Raw genomic sequence first — 20,313 nt, 5'->3', positions numbered from 1 at the left:
AAAATCTTTACATGAAAATGTAAACTTGCCACTTGAATACTCGTGAGTCCAAGAAAATGCTGGTGAGTTCTCAGAGTAGTTCCCTGGTTGAACTCCTCAGGGAGGTCTCAGGCTTCAGCAGGTTGAGGCAGGAGCAGCAATGCACATGTAAGTCTGGAGTCTAGTCTGGAATAGTCACTGTGGTATATGAAAGAGGTAGATGGAATGCCTCTGTGAGAAGCAATTTCCAGCTGCCCATGTGGGTTGCAACATCTTTGCCTGCCTGGAAAATGCTTTGTGCAGGCAGCAGCACGGTTGCTGGAACAAAAGAGGAGGAGAAGAGCAGAAGAGGCCTGGGCTTGAAGCATGGCATCATTTTGCTGTGTTTGATCTGTGTCTGCTTGGTGGTATTGCACTTTACTGGGGAAGGTCTTAGAGATAAGACAGCAAAAAGGCATTGCTCTGTTTAGAGGGGCGGGGGGGGGGGGGTGAAAGAGGAGGGCAAGAGATAATGATTGCTGCTGTGTAGAAGCACTGTAATGAATTGTAGTTGGAACAGTGCAGGTGTCTGCCAGCCCTGATAACACAGGGATGTTGAAAGGAGAGCTCTTATTTAAGAGCAGGCTCTTATATAAGATTTTTCCTGTGTTCAGAAATGTTCCTCTGCTTATCTGTGTATGGCTGGCCTGTGCTTCACACCCTGAAATCCATCACGCTTACCTTGTAACAGCCTGGGGAAGGTGGGTGCAAGGTCAATGGAGTTACAGTGTTTAGAGGACAGGGATTTAAGGAACCAGAATTTGCTCCTGGGGGGAGGGGGTGTTGTTTCAAACCGTGGTGGTATTGCAGCTGATGGTGTATAACTCTGGGACCTATAAAGAGCTGCTTAATGTCAGGCCAAGGTAAGTCTTTATCTTACAGGAGTGTAACAGCATTAGTAATGTCTGCCTTCTAAATTCAGTTCAATGGAGCATCTGCCTGGAGTACCAACAGCTGGGATTATTACTGTAAGCTGTTAGATCACATCTAGTGTTGTCCAGCATCGTGACAAAAAACTGGCAACAGAATGAAATAAAGCAGCATGAAAGTATCCCAGTTTCCCCATTTCTATCCCATATAAAACATACTCCAAGAGTGAAAATAAACATCATTTTAATGTGAACAGTTCCAAGAGATCATAGAATAACTCCAACTCATCTCTGAATAACTCCAACCGTTTCTTAATCTACCATTTTAACTCAGTGCCATCAATACCATAAGAAAAAATAAATCAAGAAGTATAAACATGCATGAAAGTAGTAAGCCAGCCCTCAATTGGGATGTCACACCCTGTAGCAACTGTTCCAGAAGGCACAGACAAGCTCAACTTTTAACAGAACAAAAATTGACAAAAAAAGAAGCTGCAAAATGCCCAAGCACCTGTAACATGACAGTAGTGCACAGTGGATCAAGGCAGGTTGAAGTTTTCTTATATGTGCTGAATAATTAAAGATAAAAGAAAGAAAGCTGCTGCTGTAAACACCTGCCCAGTCACACTATGCAGCAGAAACTCAGCTGAAGGCCAGCAGGTGTCAGGTAGGAGAGGGAACGTGCTCAACCCTGTGCAAGTAACAATCACTTGGTTTTAAGAGTGATATGCAGTGCTCAGGCAACTGCAGCATTTCTTGCAGCACTCCTTTAGCAACCCTACTTAAGAGCAGCACAAATGCAGCAAAACTGTCACCTGAATAAGGACTAAAAAAACCTCTCAGTTTATAACTTCTCAGAAAGAGCAGCCACTTTGTGTGTATCTTGGCCAAGTGGATAAAGTCCCTGAGGCCAGCAGGTACAGGCACATTGACTTCAGCCAGGGAAGTTCACCTATGTGCCTCCCTCTCAGGCAATTGCATGAAAACTTTGCATGATCTTAGATCCAGATACACAAACTGTATCAAACAACTATCTTAACGTTCATTGTGGTGGCACAGAAACGTGTCACATCTCAGCAGCAATTAAAGATAGATCTCAGTACCAATCCTGCATTCAGATTGGTCCCTGCAGCATCAGAAGGGAGAAACTTCCTTCTGCAGCAGAAAAAGCTTTCCTTGTTGCTTGGTTACCCTAGGCTCTGTTCAATTCTTGCAATAGTCTCAGTGCAGCTGTGTTCTTTGGTTCAATTTTCAACAAGCTGCTGATGTCAGCAATACTTGACTTGTAATCCTAGAAAAAGAATTTTTAAGTGTTAGTGCACTGAAAATGTAGTCTAAGTGTCCTGCAGGAGAATTACACCCAGCGACAGAGCAAAGCAACACAACAGCCTGGGACTGGTTTTTGAGCTGCTTTTGAGCACCAGCATCAGTGTAGCTGTTCTCAAACGTGCTGAAAAGCATTAACAGGCTCCTACCTGAAAACTGGTCAAAAACTCCTGACTTACCTTCAGTTCTTTAAGTGCCTGAGCACGTCTATAGAACGCCTTCACGCTTTTAGGATCTAATCGCAGAGCTTCTGTGCAGTCCTGGACTGCTTCCTTGTGTTGCTTCAGAGTCAAGTAACAGAGAGCTCTGCAATACAGACACCTGGTTAGAAACCTTTGGGTAAAAGCAGCATTTACTGCTGCAATGCAGAGAACTAGCCACAGCACAAAGCTGGACTCCCAAACCAGGGCATATGCTAAGGAATCATTGATCAGAGCTCAATGCTTGTATAAATTAAGAAGGGCAAAAAGTAGCAAACAGTTTTTCAGTCTGCAAAAAAAAACCCAGCATTTTTACAGCAACAGCTCCTAGCTCTGCCACTCTGGAACATGCTCTGTTCATCTCAGAAGTGCTCTGAGTACAGCAGTGTATAATTTGTGGTTCATGGGGCAGCAGACACAAATAACAAAATGACACAGTCTTGGCAGACAAGCATTAAAGGGAGGAAGCCCCTGGCAGTCCTAGGCTGAATGGCTCCAGGGCTTGTTGTAGAATCTGATCAAAGAACATTATACAAACTACAGGGAAGATTGTACTTGGGGGAAATGTGTGGGTGTTTTGTTGTTTGTTTTTTTTAAATTCAATTGTCTGGAAAAAACATCAGACAGCTGTGTCAGAAGTACCAAAGTGGCTTTTATAAAATGCCAAAAAGCACTTGGGCAATACCTGTTGGTGTAAGTTGCACATTCCTGGTTGAGCTTTAAACTCTCACTGTACTTTTCAATTGCCTTTTTATGGTTTCCTTTCTTTACGAGTTCATTTCCTTCTTCCTTAAGAGTTCGAGCTCTCTCTATGCCAGCAGCAGTCTGGGCTGGAAGCAGTGCAAAAAGATACAGAACATATAAAAGTGGTAAGATCAGACCAGTCTCTCAGAAGGCAAATAGCCCAATCCCAGAGGCAAGATGCAGATCAAAGGATCCAGAATGAGCAGCCAGCCCACGTTCCTGCAGCTCTCAGCCCCAGCTACAGACACCATGCAGGCATGGCAGCCTGCCTTGCTGTTTGCAGCCCCGCTGAGCTGAGGGGTTCTCACCTGGGTCTCCCCGTGGTGTGTTTCCAGAGGGAGCACCTCCTGTGGGGGCTCCTGCAGAAGGAACACTCCATCTCCTCTGGGCATCAATGGGGACCGTGGGGATGGGTGGGAGCTTCTCGCGCCAGTTCGCCCCGTGCTTCTCCAGCAGAGCTTTGGTCATCCTGGAAGAGATGGCTGGTGGTTGCACTGGTTGACAGCATAGGAGCTGGGGGGACTACTTTTTAACCTGGCTCACACTGAGGACCTCATCTCCTCACTAACAATTTTACATGCATCTCAACTACAGACGGGGTGTTAAGGAAAGGTGTGTCTTCCCATTAGCAGGGCCAAAAATACCACAAGACAATGGCTGGGACTGTTAATGCTCAGCTGGGCAGGGGATGTTTGTCACTCCTCAGCCTGGTGAGCAGTGAAGTGAATTGGACGCCTCCAAGAAGAGAAAATGACTCCAGCAGTCTGCAATCCCATCTGCATGGGGGGCACAATGCACAGGACACCAGAACTTGTAAATTACTTTTCTTTTATAATAAGTACTGGGCAAAGCAAGAAATCATTCCCAGGCCTCCATGATGTGCCAGCAGCCCGCAAGGAGCTGAGGGCGTCAGCACATGCAGGCAGCATGACCCAGCCTGCCCTCTGCACAAAGCATCAGAGCCTCAGCCATCTTGTTAATGTGCTCAGGACACAGCATGCTCCTGACACTGCTGCAGAAACAAAACAGAGCTCTGATTTATAGGCTCGGGCTTGAAGAGACCTTAAAGCTGATCCACTTCCAACCCCTGCCGTGGGCTGGCTGCCCAGGGCCCCATCCAACCTGGCTTTGGGCACCTCCAGGGATGCAGCACCCACAGCTCTCCGGGCAGCCTGGAGCAGCAAACCGGACCGCAGCACTCAGAGGCAGAAAGCAGGGCGCAGTCAGGGTTACCTGTTGACCCCATCGTGGGCCGCCTGTATGGTGCAGTCCACCTGCAGGGCGGTCTTGTAGTCCACGTAGGCCAGCGCAAAGCTCTCCAGGGCCTCATAGGCAGCCGCTCGCCTGAGCAGGGGCTTGATGGCAAACGGGGTCAGGCTGAGAGCGCTGTGACGGGGAGAGAGGAGGTGACAGCGGGCAGAGAGGCCTCAGGGAGCTCCCTACTGCCTGTAACTGGACGTGTCCTGCGAGCGCTGAGCGGCGCAGGTCTGTGCTCACACACAGCAGCGCCCAACGCTGCGAAACGGGCTGGGAGCCGCCGCCTCATTACCTACCGTAACGAACCAAAGGGGAAAGAAGGGAATTCTTTCCTCGGGGATGGAAACCGGAAGGGCTGCAGCTCTGGAGCTGCTCCCGAGACCTCAACGCCCGTCAGCCCCAGAGCAGCGGTCTACTTTCCGCTGCAGAGGGGACCAGGAGGACTCGCTCACCTGCAGCAGTCGGCGACGCAGCCCCGGCAGGCGCCGTCCCGCAGCTGGCAGGCGGCGCGGTTGGCCAGCAGCACGCTGCGCTCCTCGGCGGCGGCTTCCCCTGCGCGGCACAAGCAGCGGTGAGGCGCGGCGAGCCCGGCCCCGCCCCGCCCCGCCCGGCCCCGCGGTACCTGCGTCCTCCAGCACCGCCAGCGCGCGGCTGTACAGCTCCGCGGCCGCCCCGTACTGCCCGCGGCGGAACTCATCGTTGCCGGCACGGCGCAGATCGCCGGCGCTCTCCATCCCGGGCCGCGCGGCGCTGCGCGAGGGCGGCAACTTCCGGCGGCGGGCGGAAACGGCGCGGGGCCGCGATGGAGGAGTGAGGGCGGCGGGCGCGGGCAGGGAGCGGCCGTCCGCGGCGCTATGGAGACGGTGCAGCTGCGGAACCCGCGGCGGTGAGGACGGGGCGGGGGAGCCGGGACGGGGCTGGGGAGCCGGGACGGGGCTGGGGCTGAGGGCGGCTGTGCGGGGCTCCAGGCGGGCAGGGGTAGCGGGGCCGGCGGTGTCGTCCGGCGCTGTGCTCGGGCTGCGTGCGGGCTGGGAACGGCGGGGAGCGGCGCGGCACAACGCGGCACAACACGGCACAGCACGGCACAACGTGGCACGGCACGGCTCAGCACGGCACGGGCGGCGGTAGCGCTGCGGGAAGCGGCTGCCTCCTTCGCTCGGCGTTTCGCCACTTCCTGACTCGCCGGCACGTTTCCTCCGCTGCAGGAAGCCATTGTGCGCCGGGGCTGCGCCGAGCTTCTGCACGGAGATAAAAAGGGGAGAAAAGTGCGTATTTAGTGACGAACGTAGCGAGTCAGTGCGGAGCGGCGGTGTTTACTGGCTCTACAGTGGTCTGTTTTAGTGTATGCGTACGGCGTGTCCTTGTAACATTTTTCTTAGCGTCACAGAACGGCTTGGGTCGGACGGGACATCAGCGATCATCGCGTTCCGACCCCCCGCCGCAGCAGCCTGTGCTCCATCGGGCTGCCCAGGGCCCCGCCGGCCCGGCCTTGAACAGCCCTAGGGATGGGGCAGCCCGTTCTGGCGCCTGACACCTGGGCTAAATCTTCCCTCCTTTCATTTCAAACCACCCCCCCTTATCCTGTCGCTATTCACCCGTGTAAAAAAGTTGTTTTCCCTTCTGTTTATAATCTCCCTTTGGCTGCATTGAGGTCTCCCTGCAGCTTTCTGTTCTCCGGGCAGAACCAGCCCGGCTCCTCCAACATGTCTTCATAGGATAGATGGTGCCTTTTATAAATAAAGACACAGCGCTCAGCTGCCATAGAAGTTTCTTGGTGAACAGCTGTCAGCATGGCAGAGTGAACTGAAACAAATGTAGTTGGTTGCCGTGTTGTTTTGTGTGTGGGATCTCCATAAAGTTGTACTGGGGATTGGGTTGATAAGTGGGGGCTCACAGTACAACTCCATCTGGCTCTTCCTCTTTTGTGCAGTATCTGTCCAGGCACAAAACCAGTGTCTGAACTGAACTAATGTCATTAAAGTTGTACGAGTGAGATCAGTGCAGTACTGCCTCCTTCCTCCCAGCAAACATCTTACAGTATGTATGGAACGCATCAGAGAAGGCTGCCTTCCTGTCTGCGTGCCCTGCGTGCCCTTAATGTAATGTACTTTCCAGACAGGACTGTATGGTCAGTAGCTGCAAGAGGCTGCTGTGCTGTGTTGGGGTTTGGCCACCAGCCTACAGATCCCTCAGTGCATTCTGCAAAGAAGGACTGTAGATGTGTGTCTGTGATCAAATCCTGTGCTCTGTAATTTTCAATCTTCTTCTGCTATTAGATAATGCTAATGTTTGGTCTTCTGATGATGAGAAATAAACTTATTTGATAAGCAACCTATTTTATACTCAGCCTTTTGTAAGTTTAAATGGCATTTTTAAATTTTTCTGTTTCAACAGAGCCCAAACTGCCATAAAATTAAGTGAAATTTCTCTATTTTTACATGCGCAGGCAGCTGAAGAAGTTAGATGAAGACAGCTTAACCAAACAGCCTGAAGAAGTATTTGATGTATTGGAGAAGCTTGGAGAAGGGTATGTGCTATGTGACAACGTGCCTTAAGTACATTTATCAAAGAACAGATGTGTGTAACCAATATGTGCTCAATGGGCTTTGATTTTTCACTTTTGATGATCCTATTACTGTAGAAGTATTTGGTAGTGTAGCAGCTGCAGTGACTCGAGGCATTGTAGTTCATCCCCAGTACCTCTGTAGGAGGTCTGTGTGATGGGAAGCAGCTTCTGTTTCCTAGGGTCGCTTGTGTTGAGAACACTAAATAGCATGTTTGCCACCTTAAGCACTTCATTTATAAAACAGAGTGGGAATTCTTCCTAGCTGCTGTAAGAAGGTGGAAATAAAGTAAACAGTGTCTGATGAGTGAGCAAAGCTTTCTGACCTGAGCTGTGGTTTTTACTGTTGCTCAGCAGTACCATATGCCAGAGAAGGAGAGAATTGGTTTTATTGGATTCTTCCAAAGCTGTGGGCATGTAATGGTGGTTGGCTGCTTTCTGACCATCTCAGCATGCTGCTGGTTGTTACAGTGTATGCAAGCTGTGGGTTGATTATGTAAATAAATTGAAAAATTATCTTAGCAGGAGGGTGATCTGCTTTTTCCTCTCAAGTCTGCAACTGCAATTATTATGCTTTTTGTGTTTTAAAAATATTACTGTGTTCATTGTTTGTTTAATATTTTGTTCTGCAGTTCCTATGGCAGTGTGTTCAAAGCTATTCATAAGGAGACGGGTCAGGTTGTTGCAATCAAACAGGTTCCTGTGGAGTCTGACCTGCAAGAGATTATAAAGGAAATATCTATAATGCAGCAGTGTGACAGGTAAATGTATTCTGCCAAACCCATCATCAGTATGCAAAGAAAGTATTGACTGTGATCTGGCATGTAGTCACATAAAAGCGATGATGTTGCCTTCAATGTTTTTTGAAAGGCTGGACTTGTACAGTCAAGTTACCCCGTATCAACTGAGTCATGTTTGGGTAGTGTTAACCCAAGTGAAGGTAAGACAACAACAATTTAGCTTGCAATGTGAGAGCATTAAGCTAACTAAGTGAAATAACCTTGCACTTGCTGCCAGCACAGAGCAAAGCGTGTGAGCAGCTCCTGCAGTGCTCCTGATGCACCGTAACTTCTGGACAGCAATGATGAGGTTGTGTGTTAGACCAGTTCCCCTGTGCAGAGGGGCAGTGAATTGCACACCAGCTTTGGGATATGAAAATACTAGGAGAGAGATTTTTGGTTTATTTTGTTTTTAAGGGGCATGTGGATGAGAGCTGCTAATGCATGACTGCTCTTGCATGTGCGCAGTGTACGTGCTGTCATCTGCTTTAGGTGGCAGAATTGTACTTACAGTGCAGGTTGCAGTGCGTGACAAGCTGTCTGCTGATGTTAGCATGCTGAGAATAACTTATGGGCTGATGTTTGGTTCTCTCGTTGTCTGCATGTTTTTTATGGGAAAAGTCATTATATGAACTCAGCTGCACAAGGACAAGGGCTGCAGAAGATGATCTCTCAGTGACTGAAGCTTAAAACATATAAATTTCTTCCTAGGGTTTGAATCCAGCCTCAAGAGATGCTATTTTGAGGGAGTTTAGGCATAGAAAACCATTTAAAATAAATGACATTAGCAATATAAAACTATGTTCCTAGTCATTCACTCTATTGCTCTTCACTCTTACTGTCGTTAAGTGAAGATAATTGGTGGCAGCTAAGAAAATGAAACTTCTGAAAAATTTATTCTTGTAAAGTCTTACTGTGTGAATCAACAGAGCATCAGATTTTCTTCTCCAACGTTAAAGAATACACTGGGGTGGGACTGGCTTCTCAGTTTTGCTAGTCTTGAACTTCTTCATTAGAAAACATTTGGCAGAGCTTAGGTTAAGTGCACTTCTGTTCTTTAGCTTTGTCCTCACTAAATCAGAAGGGTTCTCTCTGTTTACTTTTTTGCTTTACCTTCCTAAAGGATAAGTGGTCATTCTGACTGTGCTATACTTTGTTGTTCACCCTCTGGGCAGTCCAATAGTTGACTATATGGGAAAGATTTAGATTGTACTTAATTCCTAAAATAAGTTGCATTTCTGGACTGAATAATAGAAATAAGAAGGTGAACATTCCTCATAATCACCACAGTAGCTATTTTCCAGCTTTTGACCTTATTTAATCTTTCTGCTTGGTTTCAGACACTCTGCAGCAGCTTTACCAGGATCTACCAAGGTCCGTTTTTCATTCCATTGATGCCCTGCCTACTTGACTGCCACAGTGTAGGGACCAAAACCAGACTGAAAGCTAATCTCTCCCTGTTTCTGCAGGATTTACTTGCAGACATTTTAGCTCCCTGAACTCCCTTTGTGACAGGTCACATGGACACCACTGCTAGGACAGGCTTGCAGGACTGTGGTTGCTCATTGCAGACTCAGGCTGGTGTGAAACGCTTGGTCAGGGCTTCAGTGGCACTTCCATGTCTGAATTTTTAGAACCTGCATAGGGAGGCTGCAGTGTTGTTTGCCTTTGCTTATTCAGTTGTGCTGGTCTCCAGTATTTGACCCTTTGTTCTCCTTTTTTCACGTTTCATAGCCCTCATGTGGTGAAATATTACGGCAGCTACTTTAAGAACACAGACCTGTGGATTGTCATGGAATACTGCGGCGCTGGATCCGTGTCTGATATTATTCGGTTACGAAATAAAACTGTACGTACTCTTTCTTCTGAACACTATAAATGGGAAACAGGAGTGGTAGCTCAGGAAGCTGAGCAGCACGTGCAGTGCTTTCAGTGTAATTCTCATGACGTGTTCAGTGTCTGAAGCGACCATGGGCTACCACTGCCATGTGGGTCCTTTGTTCATCTGAAAATAAGGAGGCTGGTTATGTTGACCAAGTTTGGGTTGTTTGGCTAATGCAATGAGTTTGCATGGTTTTGGTAAGGTGTTTGGTTGGCATTCTTGAAAACCCAGGCAGATTCTGAATGACAGACTGCTTTGCCTTGCTTTTGGCTTTGCAGGGTAAGAATTATTACTAGGTGTGAAAGGCTGTGGTGCGGATGTTTAAGTATGCTGGTCGAAAGGTAATTCTCATATGTAATGCTGAAGGTTGCTACCTAGAAGTATATGTACTCCTCTATTATAGCTAGTATGGCAACTTTTAATAAAGGCAATTAAATAACAGTCTGTAAATCTCACGGAGGTATAAACTGGAATACCACTGTGTTCCATCTCAGAAACCAAGGGGTTGACAGTAACGCTGCTTTTTAGCTTACAGAGGAGGAAATTGCTACGATAGTACAGTCAACACTGAAAGGACTGGAGTACTTGCATTTTATGAGGAAGATACATAGAGATATCAAAGCTGGAAATATATTGCTAAATACAGAGGGACATGCTAAGCTTGCAGATTTTGGAGTGGCAGGACAACTCACAGTAAGTAAAACCAAGATGATTATGTACACTTCAGTTTTTCTTTCTAATGTACATATAAGCGTCATGTGCTTGTGGAGGCTTTGAGACATTCAAAAGTGTTTTCTGCACTTTACATCAACATAATGAGACACTATAACAGCAGCAGAGCTTCCTCTGTGGGAGCTGTTAGACCTAAGTAATGGTTTGTAATAACGTTTGCTGTTTGCTTCAGTTCATGTCTAATGTCTGCAAGCATATTTCAGTTTCTCTCTGCTACTTTCCATATCTTTGTCTTGCTTAACCTGGTAATATATACATAAGATAATTAAAATTGTAAATCATTAATGAATATTTGTGGCTAATGACAATTGCCGTGGTCTGGATCTTTATCCTGCTCTTCTTTTCAGGATACCATGGCAAAACGGAACACAGTTATAGGGACCCCATTTTGGATGGCTCCAGAAGTGATTCAAGAGATTGGATATAATTGTGTTGCAGACATCTGGTCACTGGGAATCACTGCGATAGAAATGGCTGAAGGCAAACCACCATATGCAGATATTCATCCTATGAGGGTGAGGACTGTGACTTTTTAAAATGTATTGCAGTGCAAAAATGATTTGCTCCTACAGCTGGATGAGTGGCATATCAAGATGCCATCTTGTTTATAATTTAGAGAAAATGATTTGCTTTCTGTCAGTCTGTTGTACTGTTGATTAAATGAAAGGTGGAGAAGGAAAATCATGATCCTCATCTATCAAGGCACAGCTGAATCTTCCAGTGTTGAGTGTGAAGAAATATACTTTATGCTGTGCATTATACAAAATGATTTTTTTTTTTTTTTTTTTTTTGCAAGCAAGCACATATTTTTAAGACATTAAAATGGCAGATTCACACCTCTTGGTGCAGATAATGGCTCAGACAGACGTGTAAGTTCCTAGTGAGAAAAGTCTGATTTGTTGCTCCAACCTCCCTCTGTGCAGCTTAATATATAAAATATTGGTACGGACTCTTCAGAAGCAGCGAACTTGAAACGTGTATCATTCTTTAGTGCCTGTGTATGTTTTTATTTATTTATGTTAGGAGATTTTAAACTTTGTTTGGAAACCTGGAATATTTTTCTCTTTTTAGGCAATTTTCATGATTCCTACCAATCCGCCTCCAACGTTTCGGAAACCAGAGCTCTGGTCAGATGCTTTCACAGACTTCGTGAAGCAGTGTCTTGTCAAGAGCCCTGAGCAGCGTGCTACTGCAACACAGCTTCTGCAGGTCTGCCTCATCTTGGGAGAATGTGAACTCTAGAGAAGGCTTGCTATAGTGTAGGCAGTGCTGTGCCCCTTGGCTGTTTTCATTTCTTGGGTTATCTTTCTCACTACAAATTTCACTCTCTAGTAGCTGATCTAAAACCCTAAAAACCCAACTTCAGCCTTTCGGTTCTTCCCTAAGATCTGATCTGATTTTATCTTCCTATCTTTGTGGATGTTTTTGGTTTTTGGTCTTCTTTTCTAACCTTTGAATTCTCACCAGCAGTGCTAAGTACCTGTCTCTTAAACCGCCAAAAAGCAACTAGATGAACTTTAAGGTCCCCTCCAACCTAAGCCATTACATGATTCTTAATGAAAGTAACTGCTCAGAATGATGTATGCATTTGTAGTTGGTTGTTGACAGTTTAGCTGGTGAGGAATAAGTAGGGCTTGTGAGTGGGGAATGAGCCCCAGGTGTCACAGCAGTAATGCCTTTAGAGTGTGATGTTGTCTGTGCAGACAGGAGGTCTCCCTCCTGTGCCATGCAGAAGGTTTTTTGTTTTGTTCTGTTTTTAGCAAGGTACTGAATTAAACATTAATTTTGATTGGAAATGGGCCACATTAACAGTGTTTTACTGTTACATGTTGGTTCAGGTGCAATGCTTACTAACTTTACCATACTACACAGCATCCGTTTGTTAAAAGTGCCAAAGGAGCATCAATTCTGCGCGATTTGATTAACGAAGCAATGGATATCAAACTGAAACGCCAAGAGGCACAACAGCGTGAGCTGGATCAAGAAGATGAAGAAAATTCAGTGAGTATTTAATAGCTACAGTATGCAGGGTCCAAGAGTCTGAACTTTGTATAATGCTAAGCTGCTTTGGTCCTTATTTTTGTAATATTTTGTTCAACTCCTCAAAGGTTTTGCATAGCTCTAGAGTTTGGTACTTATGGCTGCTTAGCTTGATATTTGAGCTCTGCTCAGCCTTTATGTTTGAATGGGGCAGTCAGCAATTATGACTTTATATTTAGCTCAAAGTGTAGCTAAGACCTGCCATTGACTGTGAGTGTGTAGTAGCACATGCTAAAGATTTAGTATGGGTTTCTAATTGGATGATGATATTTATGCAGCAATGAGAATGTTTCATTGTAGAGTCAGATCTTATATTGCTCTCTTATAACAAACTAATATCTGTGATGCACTATGATATAAGTGTGTTATGTTGTTTCACTGTTGTTGTGCTTTAGAACATCCCTTATAGAAACTTTGTACTACACAAGAGCAACCGCCAGAAGTACGAGGTGAGGGCATGACAAGTGTGCAGGGGATTGCTGTGAATTTCTGTCCTGGGTGCCTTGTTCCAGTGATTACAGCATGTGAATATGGAAAGCATGTTGAAAGCTGTCTCGTGAGCCTCTGCTTGCTTCAACCTGAATAAATGACACGGGCAGCAAAAGGCATTTCGTGCCACAGTCCTTTCTGGAGGTTGGACACGAGGAGTGTGTTGCACAGTAAAAAAGATGTATGCTGTTAATCTAGTTTTCCAGCTTAGGACTGCGTATTTATTCAGCGTGGAAGTAATTTTATTGGTTCTGTTGCCATGATGTTAACCTGAAGAGTATTGTCCCAACTGTCTCTCCTTTGTTTCTGGGGTGCAGAGAGATGGCGTCTCTGTAGAGAAGCTGAGTGGTCTCTGTCTGGGCCTGTTTGTTTTCCTGAAGCTTCTGTACTCTGTGTCTGCTAGCAGAAAAGTGTTCTCAAGTGCTTTCAAAGTGCTGTGGAAATTTCTGCTGTAGTTCTTTGTTAAATGATGTGTAGCAAAGGAATTTATTACTTCCTCTCACCCACTCATCTCCACATAAAACATACTTCTATTAACATCTTATGTAGTCTTTCCCTCCTCGTGCTGCTGGCTTTGAGACTGGGAGATGCATTTATATAGGCATGCTTAGCAGAGCAAAGAAAATGCATAGAACACCAGAATGTGAAAAGGTGTTCTTCCTTCTGCCAGTGACATTGAGATAGGTTTAGCCCAACAAGCCTTAATGCTGTGTTTTCCCTCTATCAATAATTCAGATCAGCAAGCCCATGTTTGCAAGTAGGTTAAAGAACTGTGAACTTAATTCTCAACCCAAAATATAAGCTTTATTTTTTTTAAATGTTTTCAAGATGAGATGTCCAGAAACTTATTTTACCGGATTTAATAAGTACCACTGCTGTAAGCCTAGGAATTGATTTCTGTTGCTGTTGTTCAGCTGCACATTGCTGGTAAACTAAGTAGATAGAAATCATTCTGACCTCACTCTTCACTACTACTAGAACTTGTTTCAGAAATTTCTTTTCTTGCAGGTTCTGTTGCTTGAATTTTGGCAGCAATAATTCAATTTCTGCAATATTGATACACGTTAATAAATGGTAGGGTAAGAAATAGTTTTCATCTGAAACAAAAAATGATTAGGCTTTGATAGTTTAGTTCCTTTTTGGTTCAGTTTTCTTCAGCGCTTCTGAATTTTATAGAAATAAAACAACCTAAATGTTGAAAGCAGACTTCTAAAATGGAGGGTAATGGCTTTTCTTTGGTATGCCATGCACAATACAGGCTGAGAGCTATTGCAGTTTTGTAATTAATATCTCCTCAGTGAACTGTAGCACTTAAGACAGGGTTTTAGATCAACTATTACGACTGGCAGAGTGAATAGAAACATTGATGTCTGAATGAGTATTGCAATCTACTTAGGGCTGGCTCACCAGGTCAGCAATGAGATGCTGGTTCTGTTGAGAAACTTCCAGTGATTGTTTCTATTTTTATTTCATGCTTTGACAGTGTGAAGAGTTTTCCTTACATATTTGGAGATATCAGGGAAAGATCTAAGTGCATAAAACAAACTGTTGCTGGTTTCTGTCTGTGTCTGTCAAGATCTCTGAGTTAATAAGATTTTCCAGCATCCTTGAATGCAGCCACTTTTCATTAGACCTCACCACCATCAGTAAAAATGTATTTCTGGTATCTTTGTACAGGAGGAAGATGAAACTGATTCAGGTACCATGGTGAGGGCGAGTGGAGATGAAACTGGTACCATCAGAGTGGTCAACACAATGAGTGATGGAGCCAATACCATGATAGAACACGATGGCACCTTGGAATCCCAGTTGGGTACAATGGTCATAAACACCGAAGATGAAGAGGAGGAGGGCACCATGAAAAGTAAGAACTCATCTTTAACTTACTCAAAATTACTGGTAAACTGACACAATGAATAAAGAGCCACACTTATAGCAACAGATAGCTCACACGTTTCAAATGCAGCAGGACATGCAGTGTGATAAGCTAGCATCTCTAGAACTTGTGCATTTTCTTTTGTTAGTAGGGACACCTGAACAGACTGACTGTTCTGAGGTGCTCGAGTTGAAATGTGTTCCACCCCAATAGAGAAGAGCTTGATAAGACTTATCACAAGGTGTAAGATTTAAAATGATGCCATGTTGATAGCTGACAGTCTGTGCAAGACCTCAGAGCGTGATCTGGGGAAGAGTTGAAAATAAATATTTGAATGAAAAGCTGGTAAGGAGAATGAACCTCCTTGGCAAACTGTGACTAGGAGGAAAAAAATCTTGTCAATTATGAATTCTCATAGAAATCTGTGCCCACAGAGTTGGTGATCTCAAGAGTCTAAGGCAGAGGTGGTCACAGATGGGTCAGCTGGCAGGCATGGATGTTTGCTCAGGGACTGAGTGCTGACTGGGGGGCTCAGTGGCTGTAGAACATGGATGTCATAGACAGGGCTTGTTCTTTAGGCTCTTGCAGTGTTTCCAGAGGCTGCTTTGGCTACCTGATTTTTAAACTTAAGCTATTGTGGAGGGGAAAAAAGAATTCTCAGCAGAAGTTCAGAAAAATAATTTTCTTATGAAATTTTGCATTGAATCCTTTTTCTATGTGGGTGCACTCTAGTGTTTGTGAGGGGATACTGCTTTCTCCTAACAGATGAAATTTCAGTAAAACCTGGGGGTTTTTGCAGGCTTTAGCAAACACCGATTCAGTGCTGTAGAAATGGATTAGAAATGGAGGTGTCAGCCCGTGCAACAGAGCCAGGGGAGTAATGCTGTTGGGTGTTTGTGGAGTGAGATGACCAGCGGGAGGCAGGTGGATGCTGAGGGGACTTTAAAACTCAGCCAAAGAGAACAGGATGTGTTAGCACCTCTATATCAGATGAAGTTACTATTTCTGTACGAATAGAAACAGTCTGTGCTGTTCTGTTTCATGATTTACAATAGCAGAGGCATTATCTGTGGAGCTCCTGCAGTGGCTATCAAAGCTGTGTCAGCAAAGCAACGGTGCTTCAGTTGATCTCTGTGCTTAATAGGTGTTTATTTTCTCATCTTCTTTTTAAGATTGCAGTGCTCGTAACTCAAAAGCTCTGGTGCTCTACAAGCTTGTGTGCAGAGCTTTGAGGAGACACTTTTGATAACCTTTCCTTTGCAAGGATTTAGAGTAGAATCAGAAGGATATTGCATATTGATATGGTTTAGCATCTAGCCTCAAGAGGGAGCTCCAGAACAAGCTCTAAGAGCGTAGCTCTGCGACTAGGATTCGCAGCCAAGCGTGGAGCAGAAGTGCTTGAGCAGCTCAGCATCCCGCAGGAGGCACTTGGAGGCCCGGGTCGAGTGCAGTGTGACACTGGTACCACTGCCACCACGAGAGGTTCTGCACAGCAACGTCCAGTGAAACCCAGCTTGCTCAGCAGGTTGTGCTGCATTGCTGTAACTGATAGATGTGAAGCTAATGAATATGATTGTACCAAACTGAAGCTTAACTTTTCCTTAGCACGTTACTCTCTTTCTTCCCCAGTACCATACGCTGACATTCTTACTTCTGCACACAGAGGTTCTGTAATGGTTTCTTAGGCACACTGCAGAGCAGTGTCTTTTACCAGCTTGCAGATGTCTTTCACATGAATTGCCTACTGCTCTGTTTTTCAGCCAACTCCATGTTCATGTTTGCTTAACGTGCAGTTAAATTGATTTAACTATAAAGCTCATCTGCCTGCTGCAGAACTCTCTGGAGCAAATTCTTTTTGTAATCCCAAACATAAAAGTAATAATGGTATTTGGAAGCAGCTGAATGTGAAGAAGCTTCATTGATTCATATTTTTAAAGAAGTCAGTGTTTTACTTGGCAGCTTCTGTTATGACTCACAATAAAACCTGCTTTAAATCAATAAAGAAGTACAGATTTTTCTTGCGTGGCATTAGCAGGAGAGATGAGCTTTCCTGGGCGGCTGCGAGCCACCTTCCTGACTGTGAGCTTCTGAGCTACACATCTTGCTCTTCTGAGAACAAAAATCTATCTTTAGCAGCTTTAGCTTTTTTTTTTTTATGTAAAAATATTTGAGACATTGCAATACAATGCTTTAAACAGTGTTGTCTTAGAACTTGTTTGCTAGAGATTTCTGATAGCCTCCCAGGTGATTCTTGCTTGAATCAGCTCATGACATTTCAGGCTCAGAGGAAAAGCATCCTTATGTTGTAGCATTGTACATAATGCACAGTTGTTTTTGCTTTGTAGTTGACTGAGCTGCACTTCCATTTGCTTGAACTCTTTCCTTTGCTTGGCTTCTTTTTTCTGGACGCTCAACATAAACATTCAGGCAGCATTAAAAATGTCACCGTGACATTCTCTTATGCATTTTCAAAGCACTCAAGTGATTGCATGAAACTGCAGATACTAAATTGTGCTGTGACACATTTTACTTACAAATCAATAGCTACCGGATTACTTATGGATTGCAGTTTAACTGTTCTGTGAAGACTTGAGCAGCAGCTGAAGGACTGCAGGCAAACAGTGATTTGCAGTGAGCCATTTCCATTGTGTTTGGCAGTGCAATAAGTTTGAGCTATGGATGTGCCTGCAATCATCTTTTTAATTATTCTGTGTGAGAATATATGGTGCTGGTAAACTGCAGCGTATTCTTTTACTCCATTGTTCCTTCTTTATTTGCTGTAGGTCTTGAGTAGGTCTGTAGGCATGAGTTTGTCTTTTCAATTGAAAGAATGGAACATAATTTTATAATAAAGCAGATGAACATATTGCCTTTCTTGGACTGTAATGTGATCTGATGCAGGAGGATCTAGTTTGTCTAGTTCCTGAATCTGTCCTATTATCATTGTTAAAGTGCCTCTTGTTTAAGCACGATGTAGCACTGCAGAATGAAGAACTGTCAGCAGAGATGTGAGTTGAACCATTTGGTTTTTGGGTCGAGAGGAATGAGGGGTTGGGAGAGGATGGAATTGTGGGTGTGGGGTTTGTTGTTAATGTAGCACACGTTGTGGTGATCATCTGGTGTGGAGATGGACCAGGAGCCCTAACAACACAGTTAATACTACCCTGCTGACACGTGCAGGTGAATGTTCTGAATAGTTAATGTTTAAAATAAAATTGCTGGGCTCAGTCCTTAAAGTTAGGGGTGGTCTTGGTTTTGTTACGCTTTTACCATATTCACACTGCTAAGCTTGGTTGTGTCCTCTAAAAAAAGATATTCTTCTTTTTGAGGGGAGATTGGATTTCATTAGCAAATTAAATGAGCTGAGATGCAAACTTGGCAATTTCCTATTAGAAAAATGATCCAGAATAAGCTTGTTAGTCTTGGTGAATTTGCAGGGCGTACAGTGGATGATGCTTAAACCCGAGAAGTGTTGCTGCCAAAGTTCTGGAAGCTTTCCAACCCCCAAATTAACCTGTAATTTGTCATATGAAGCAGTGACTGCTTTAGCAGTAACTTGAAATGAACGGAAAAATGAATACAGATAGCAAAGTGTTTGTGATTGCGTTAATATAATATTCAAATAAAACATGAATGGTTTGCTGCTGAGATAGCAATAGTGGGATCCATGTCAGTAGTTGACTGAGGTGGCTTTGGTGCACGTTACCCAAATGGATAATGCAGGTACTGGAGAGAATAGCTTTGTGTTTTATCAAAGGCATTGGATATGTTTTGCATCCATTTCCCCCTGCAGACATAGCAGCTTCATACTACTTAGCATTAGTAATGTCCAGTGGTTTTGTATCTAAAATAAATGGGTCCGCTTAGGCGTAATTGGACTATAAACCATTCTCTGTGTTATGCATTTAAATAGCACAGTGTTTATAGAAACACCTCCACTGATTGAGTTCTCCTCTCACTGTACGAAGCATTATGCTGTCACTCTTGGGTTGTGGAGAATATAAATCTCCCCAGATAAGTCTTCCATATGTGCTATTTTTTTTTTTTTTGACTTTCATCTTAATAGGAGGCTTGCTGGCAGGCTTTACATTAAACAGCAGGCAGCCTCATTTGTTCAAGAATAAGTTGAGTGGACATGAAAACAGTGTTTCTGATCAATGGGAGGAGTTGTATATACTCTCATTTTTGAGGAATTTTATTTTTCCTTTACTTGAGTACTGGACTTGTGTATGGCCTGCACTAGTAGGACAGTGGTTATGTTCAGAATGAAGCATCAAGAAGTTACCACTGGGATCGGAGTTGGATGCTCATCCATCTTCAATTGCTGTGTTTAACAGAGCACTAAGATGAAGCTGATGATCTGTTGGTATTTTCATATACACTGAAACTGGAGACAGAGATGTGTGTTTAGCACCACTGTTTTTGCTGTTCATAGCTTATTAAGCACTCCTGTACTGATGATGGTGGGGGTTTGAAAGCAGAAGAAATGTTTTGCTTGATGAAGATGGGAAGTATGACTTACTACTGAATGGCATATAGAAGGTAGTACATTTCAGGAGACTCAACCACAAGACAGGGTGGTAGTGAACCACTGAAGTGCCTCTGTCTCCTATGCCTAGGTATGTTTGCACATACATACAGGCAAAAAGTGACCTACCTTTCTCTTCCAACAATAAATTCGCTTCCTGCTGGGTCAGAATAAAGCACGGGGAAAGCTTTCCTCCTGAGCAGGAAGCAATCCCTCTGTAAATTATTATGTTTCTTGATTGCAGGAGTTGAAAAACAAATGCTTTTTACCTGCAGCCTTTGAAGCTTTGGGGAAAAAAGTGTTCATTGCTGTGTTGTTCTGTGCTCTCTCTAGATAAGCACGAGTTCCTAGGTTATGAACCGAAGGTAGCAAGTGCTTCCTGGTTATGTGCCATGTGGGGAGCCTGAACTGCTGCTCGTGGCCCTGGCACTAACATTGTTTCTTATTAAAGTTCATTCAGAACTTGACCCAGATGGCGTGGGATATGAAATTTGCACCTTATGCACCTTCACAGCTCACTGCTGGGGTGATGTAATGTAGTTGGTGGACTAAATTAGCAATTCAAGCAAATGAGATTTAAAGATATAGGTGTGCACTGGAAATCTGTGGAGGAGGAGAAAGGAAGCTGCTATAAATTTGTAGTATTTTTGGATTTTTTTATGTAACAGAAATTTTAGGTATCCAAGAGGAGGCAGTCTGGTCTTGAAACCCGCACAGTAATGAAAGCCTTTTCTCCTCTTTCAGCAAGAGTCCTCAGTTCTGTACACCACAGATTGGGTTGAGTGTGTGGGAACTCTTTTCCTTAGATGTCTCCGCCTTACATTTATTAAAAGAGAAGAGTTAGGATAGCCAGCATTGATACTGATGGTCATTCAGGAGCTCCCCCGTAATCTCAGGGCCTGTCAGACACATTCTGCTTTGATTTAGTTTGAGAGGGGCCATAATTATGGGAAGACTCATCCTCATAAGCTTTGACATGTATCAAGTGTTATGCAGTCTGCTTTTTATGT

General features: G+C 44.3%; 2 protein-coding genes across 3 annotated transcripts in view; one reads left to right on the top strand and one right to left on the bottom strand.

Annotated features, from left to right (window-relative positions):
• Positions 1 to 1,114: 1,114 nt before the first annotated feature.
• TOMM34 (translocase of outer mitochondrial membrane 34) lies at positions 1,115 to 5,170 on the bottom strand. Its single transcript, XM_031590980.2, has 7 exons — positions 5,037 to 5,170; positions 4,867 to 4,966; positions 4,391 to 4,543; positions 3,466 to 3,626; positions 3,099 to 3,243; positions 2,393 to 2,519; positions 1,115 to 2,178 (listed from the first exon to the last, which is right to left on the bottom strand). Exons 1-7 carry the CDS (start codon positions 5,146 to 5,148, stop codon positions 2,080 to 2,082), a joined length of 897 nt encoding a protein of 298 aa, XP_031446840.2. The 5' UTR covers positions 5,149 to 5,170; the 3' UTR covers positions 1,115 to 2,079.
• STK4 (serine/threonine kinase 4) overlaps positions 5,131 to 20,313 on the top strand; it is a 40,384-nt gene continuing 25,201 nt past the window's right edge. Inside the window, exons 1-10 of one of the 2 annotated variants that reach the window (XM_090152302.1) lie at positions 5,131 to 5,300; positions 6,861 to 6,941; positions 7,610 to 7,738; positions 9,491 to 9,605; positions 10,167 to 10,331; positions 10,718 to 10,885; positions 11,442 to 11,579; positions 12,243 to 12,371; positions 12,806 to 12,859; positions 14,577 to 14,763. In XM_090152302.1, coding sequence (XP_090008428.1) covers positions 5,269 to 5,300; positions 6,861 to 6,941; positions 7,610 to 7,738; positions 9,491 to 9,605; positions 10,167 to 10,331; positions 10,718 to 10,885; positions 11,442 to 11,579; positions 12,243 to 12,371; positions 12,806 to 12,859; positions 14,577 to 14,763 — 1,198 coding nt within the window. In that variant the 5' untranslated portion in view covers positions 5,131 to 5,268. The remainder of the gene's footprint in view (positions 5,301 to 6,860; positions 6,942 to 7,609; positions 7,739 to 9,490; positions 9,606 to 10,166; positions 10,332 to 10,717; positions 10,886 to 11,441; positions 11,580 to 12,242; positions 12,372 to 12,805; positions 12,860 to 14,576; positions 14,764 to 20,313) is intronic. The other variant, XM_031590969.2, reaches the window with a different exon arrangement.

Source organism: Phasianus colchicus, chromosome 17 (genome assembly GCF_987193195.1).
Source record: "Phasianus colchicus chromosome 17, bPhaCol1.hap1.1, whole genome shotgun sequence".
In the NCBI taxonomy this organism is placed as follows: domain Eukaryota; kingdom Metazoa; phylum Chordata; class Aves; order Galliformes; family Phasianidae; genus Phasianus; species Phasianus colchicus.
The sequence above is the reverse complement of the archived record's forward strand: the minus strand, read 5'-3'. Positions and strand labels throughout refer to the sequence as shown.

What these genes read in the sequence shown, in the direction of transcription:
- TOMM34 (XM_031590980.2), bottom strand. Translation starts at nt 5,148, where the DNA reads ATGGAGAGCGCCGGCGATCTGCGCCGTGCCGGCAACGATGAGTTCCGC. An exon ending in TGCGTCGCCGACTGCTGCAG is followed by an intron (nt 4,544 to 4,866) that starts GTGAGCGAGTCC and finishes TCCCCGTCACAG; the next exon opens with CGCTCTCAGCCTGACCCCGT. An exon ending in TGTGCAACTTACACCAACAG is followed by an intron (nt 2,520 to 3,098) that starts GTATTGCCCAAG and finishes TCTGTATTGCAG; the next exon opens with AGCTCTCTGTTACTTGACTC.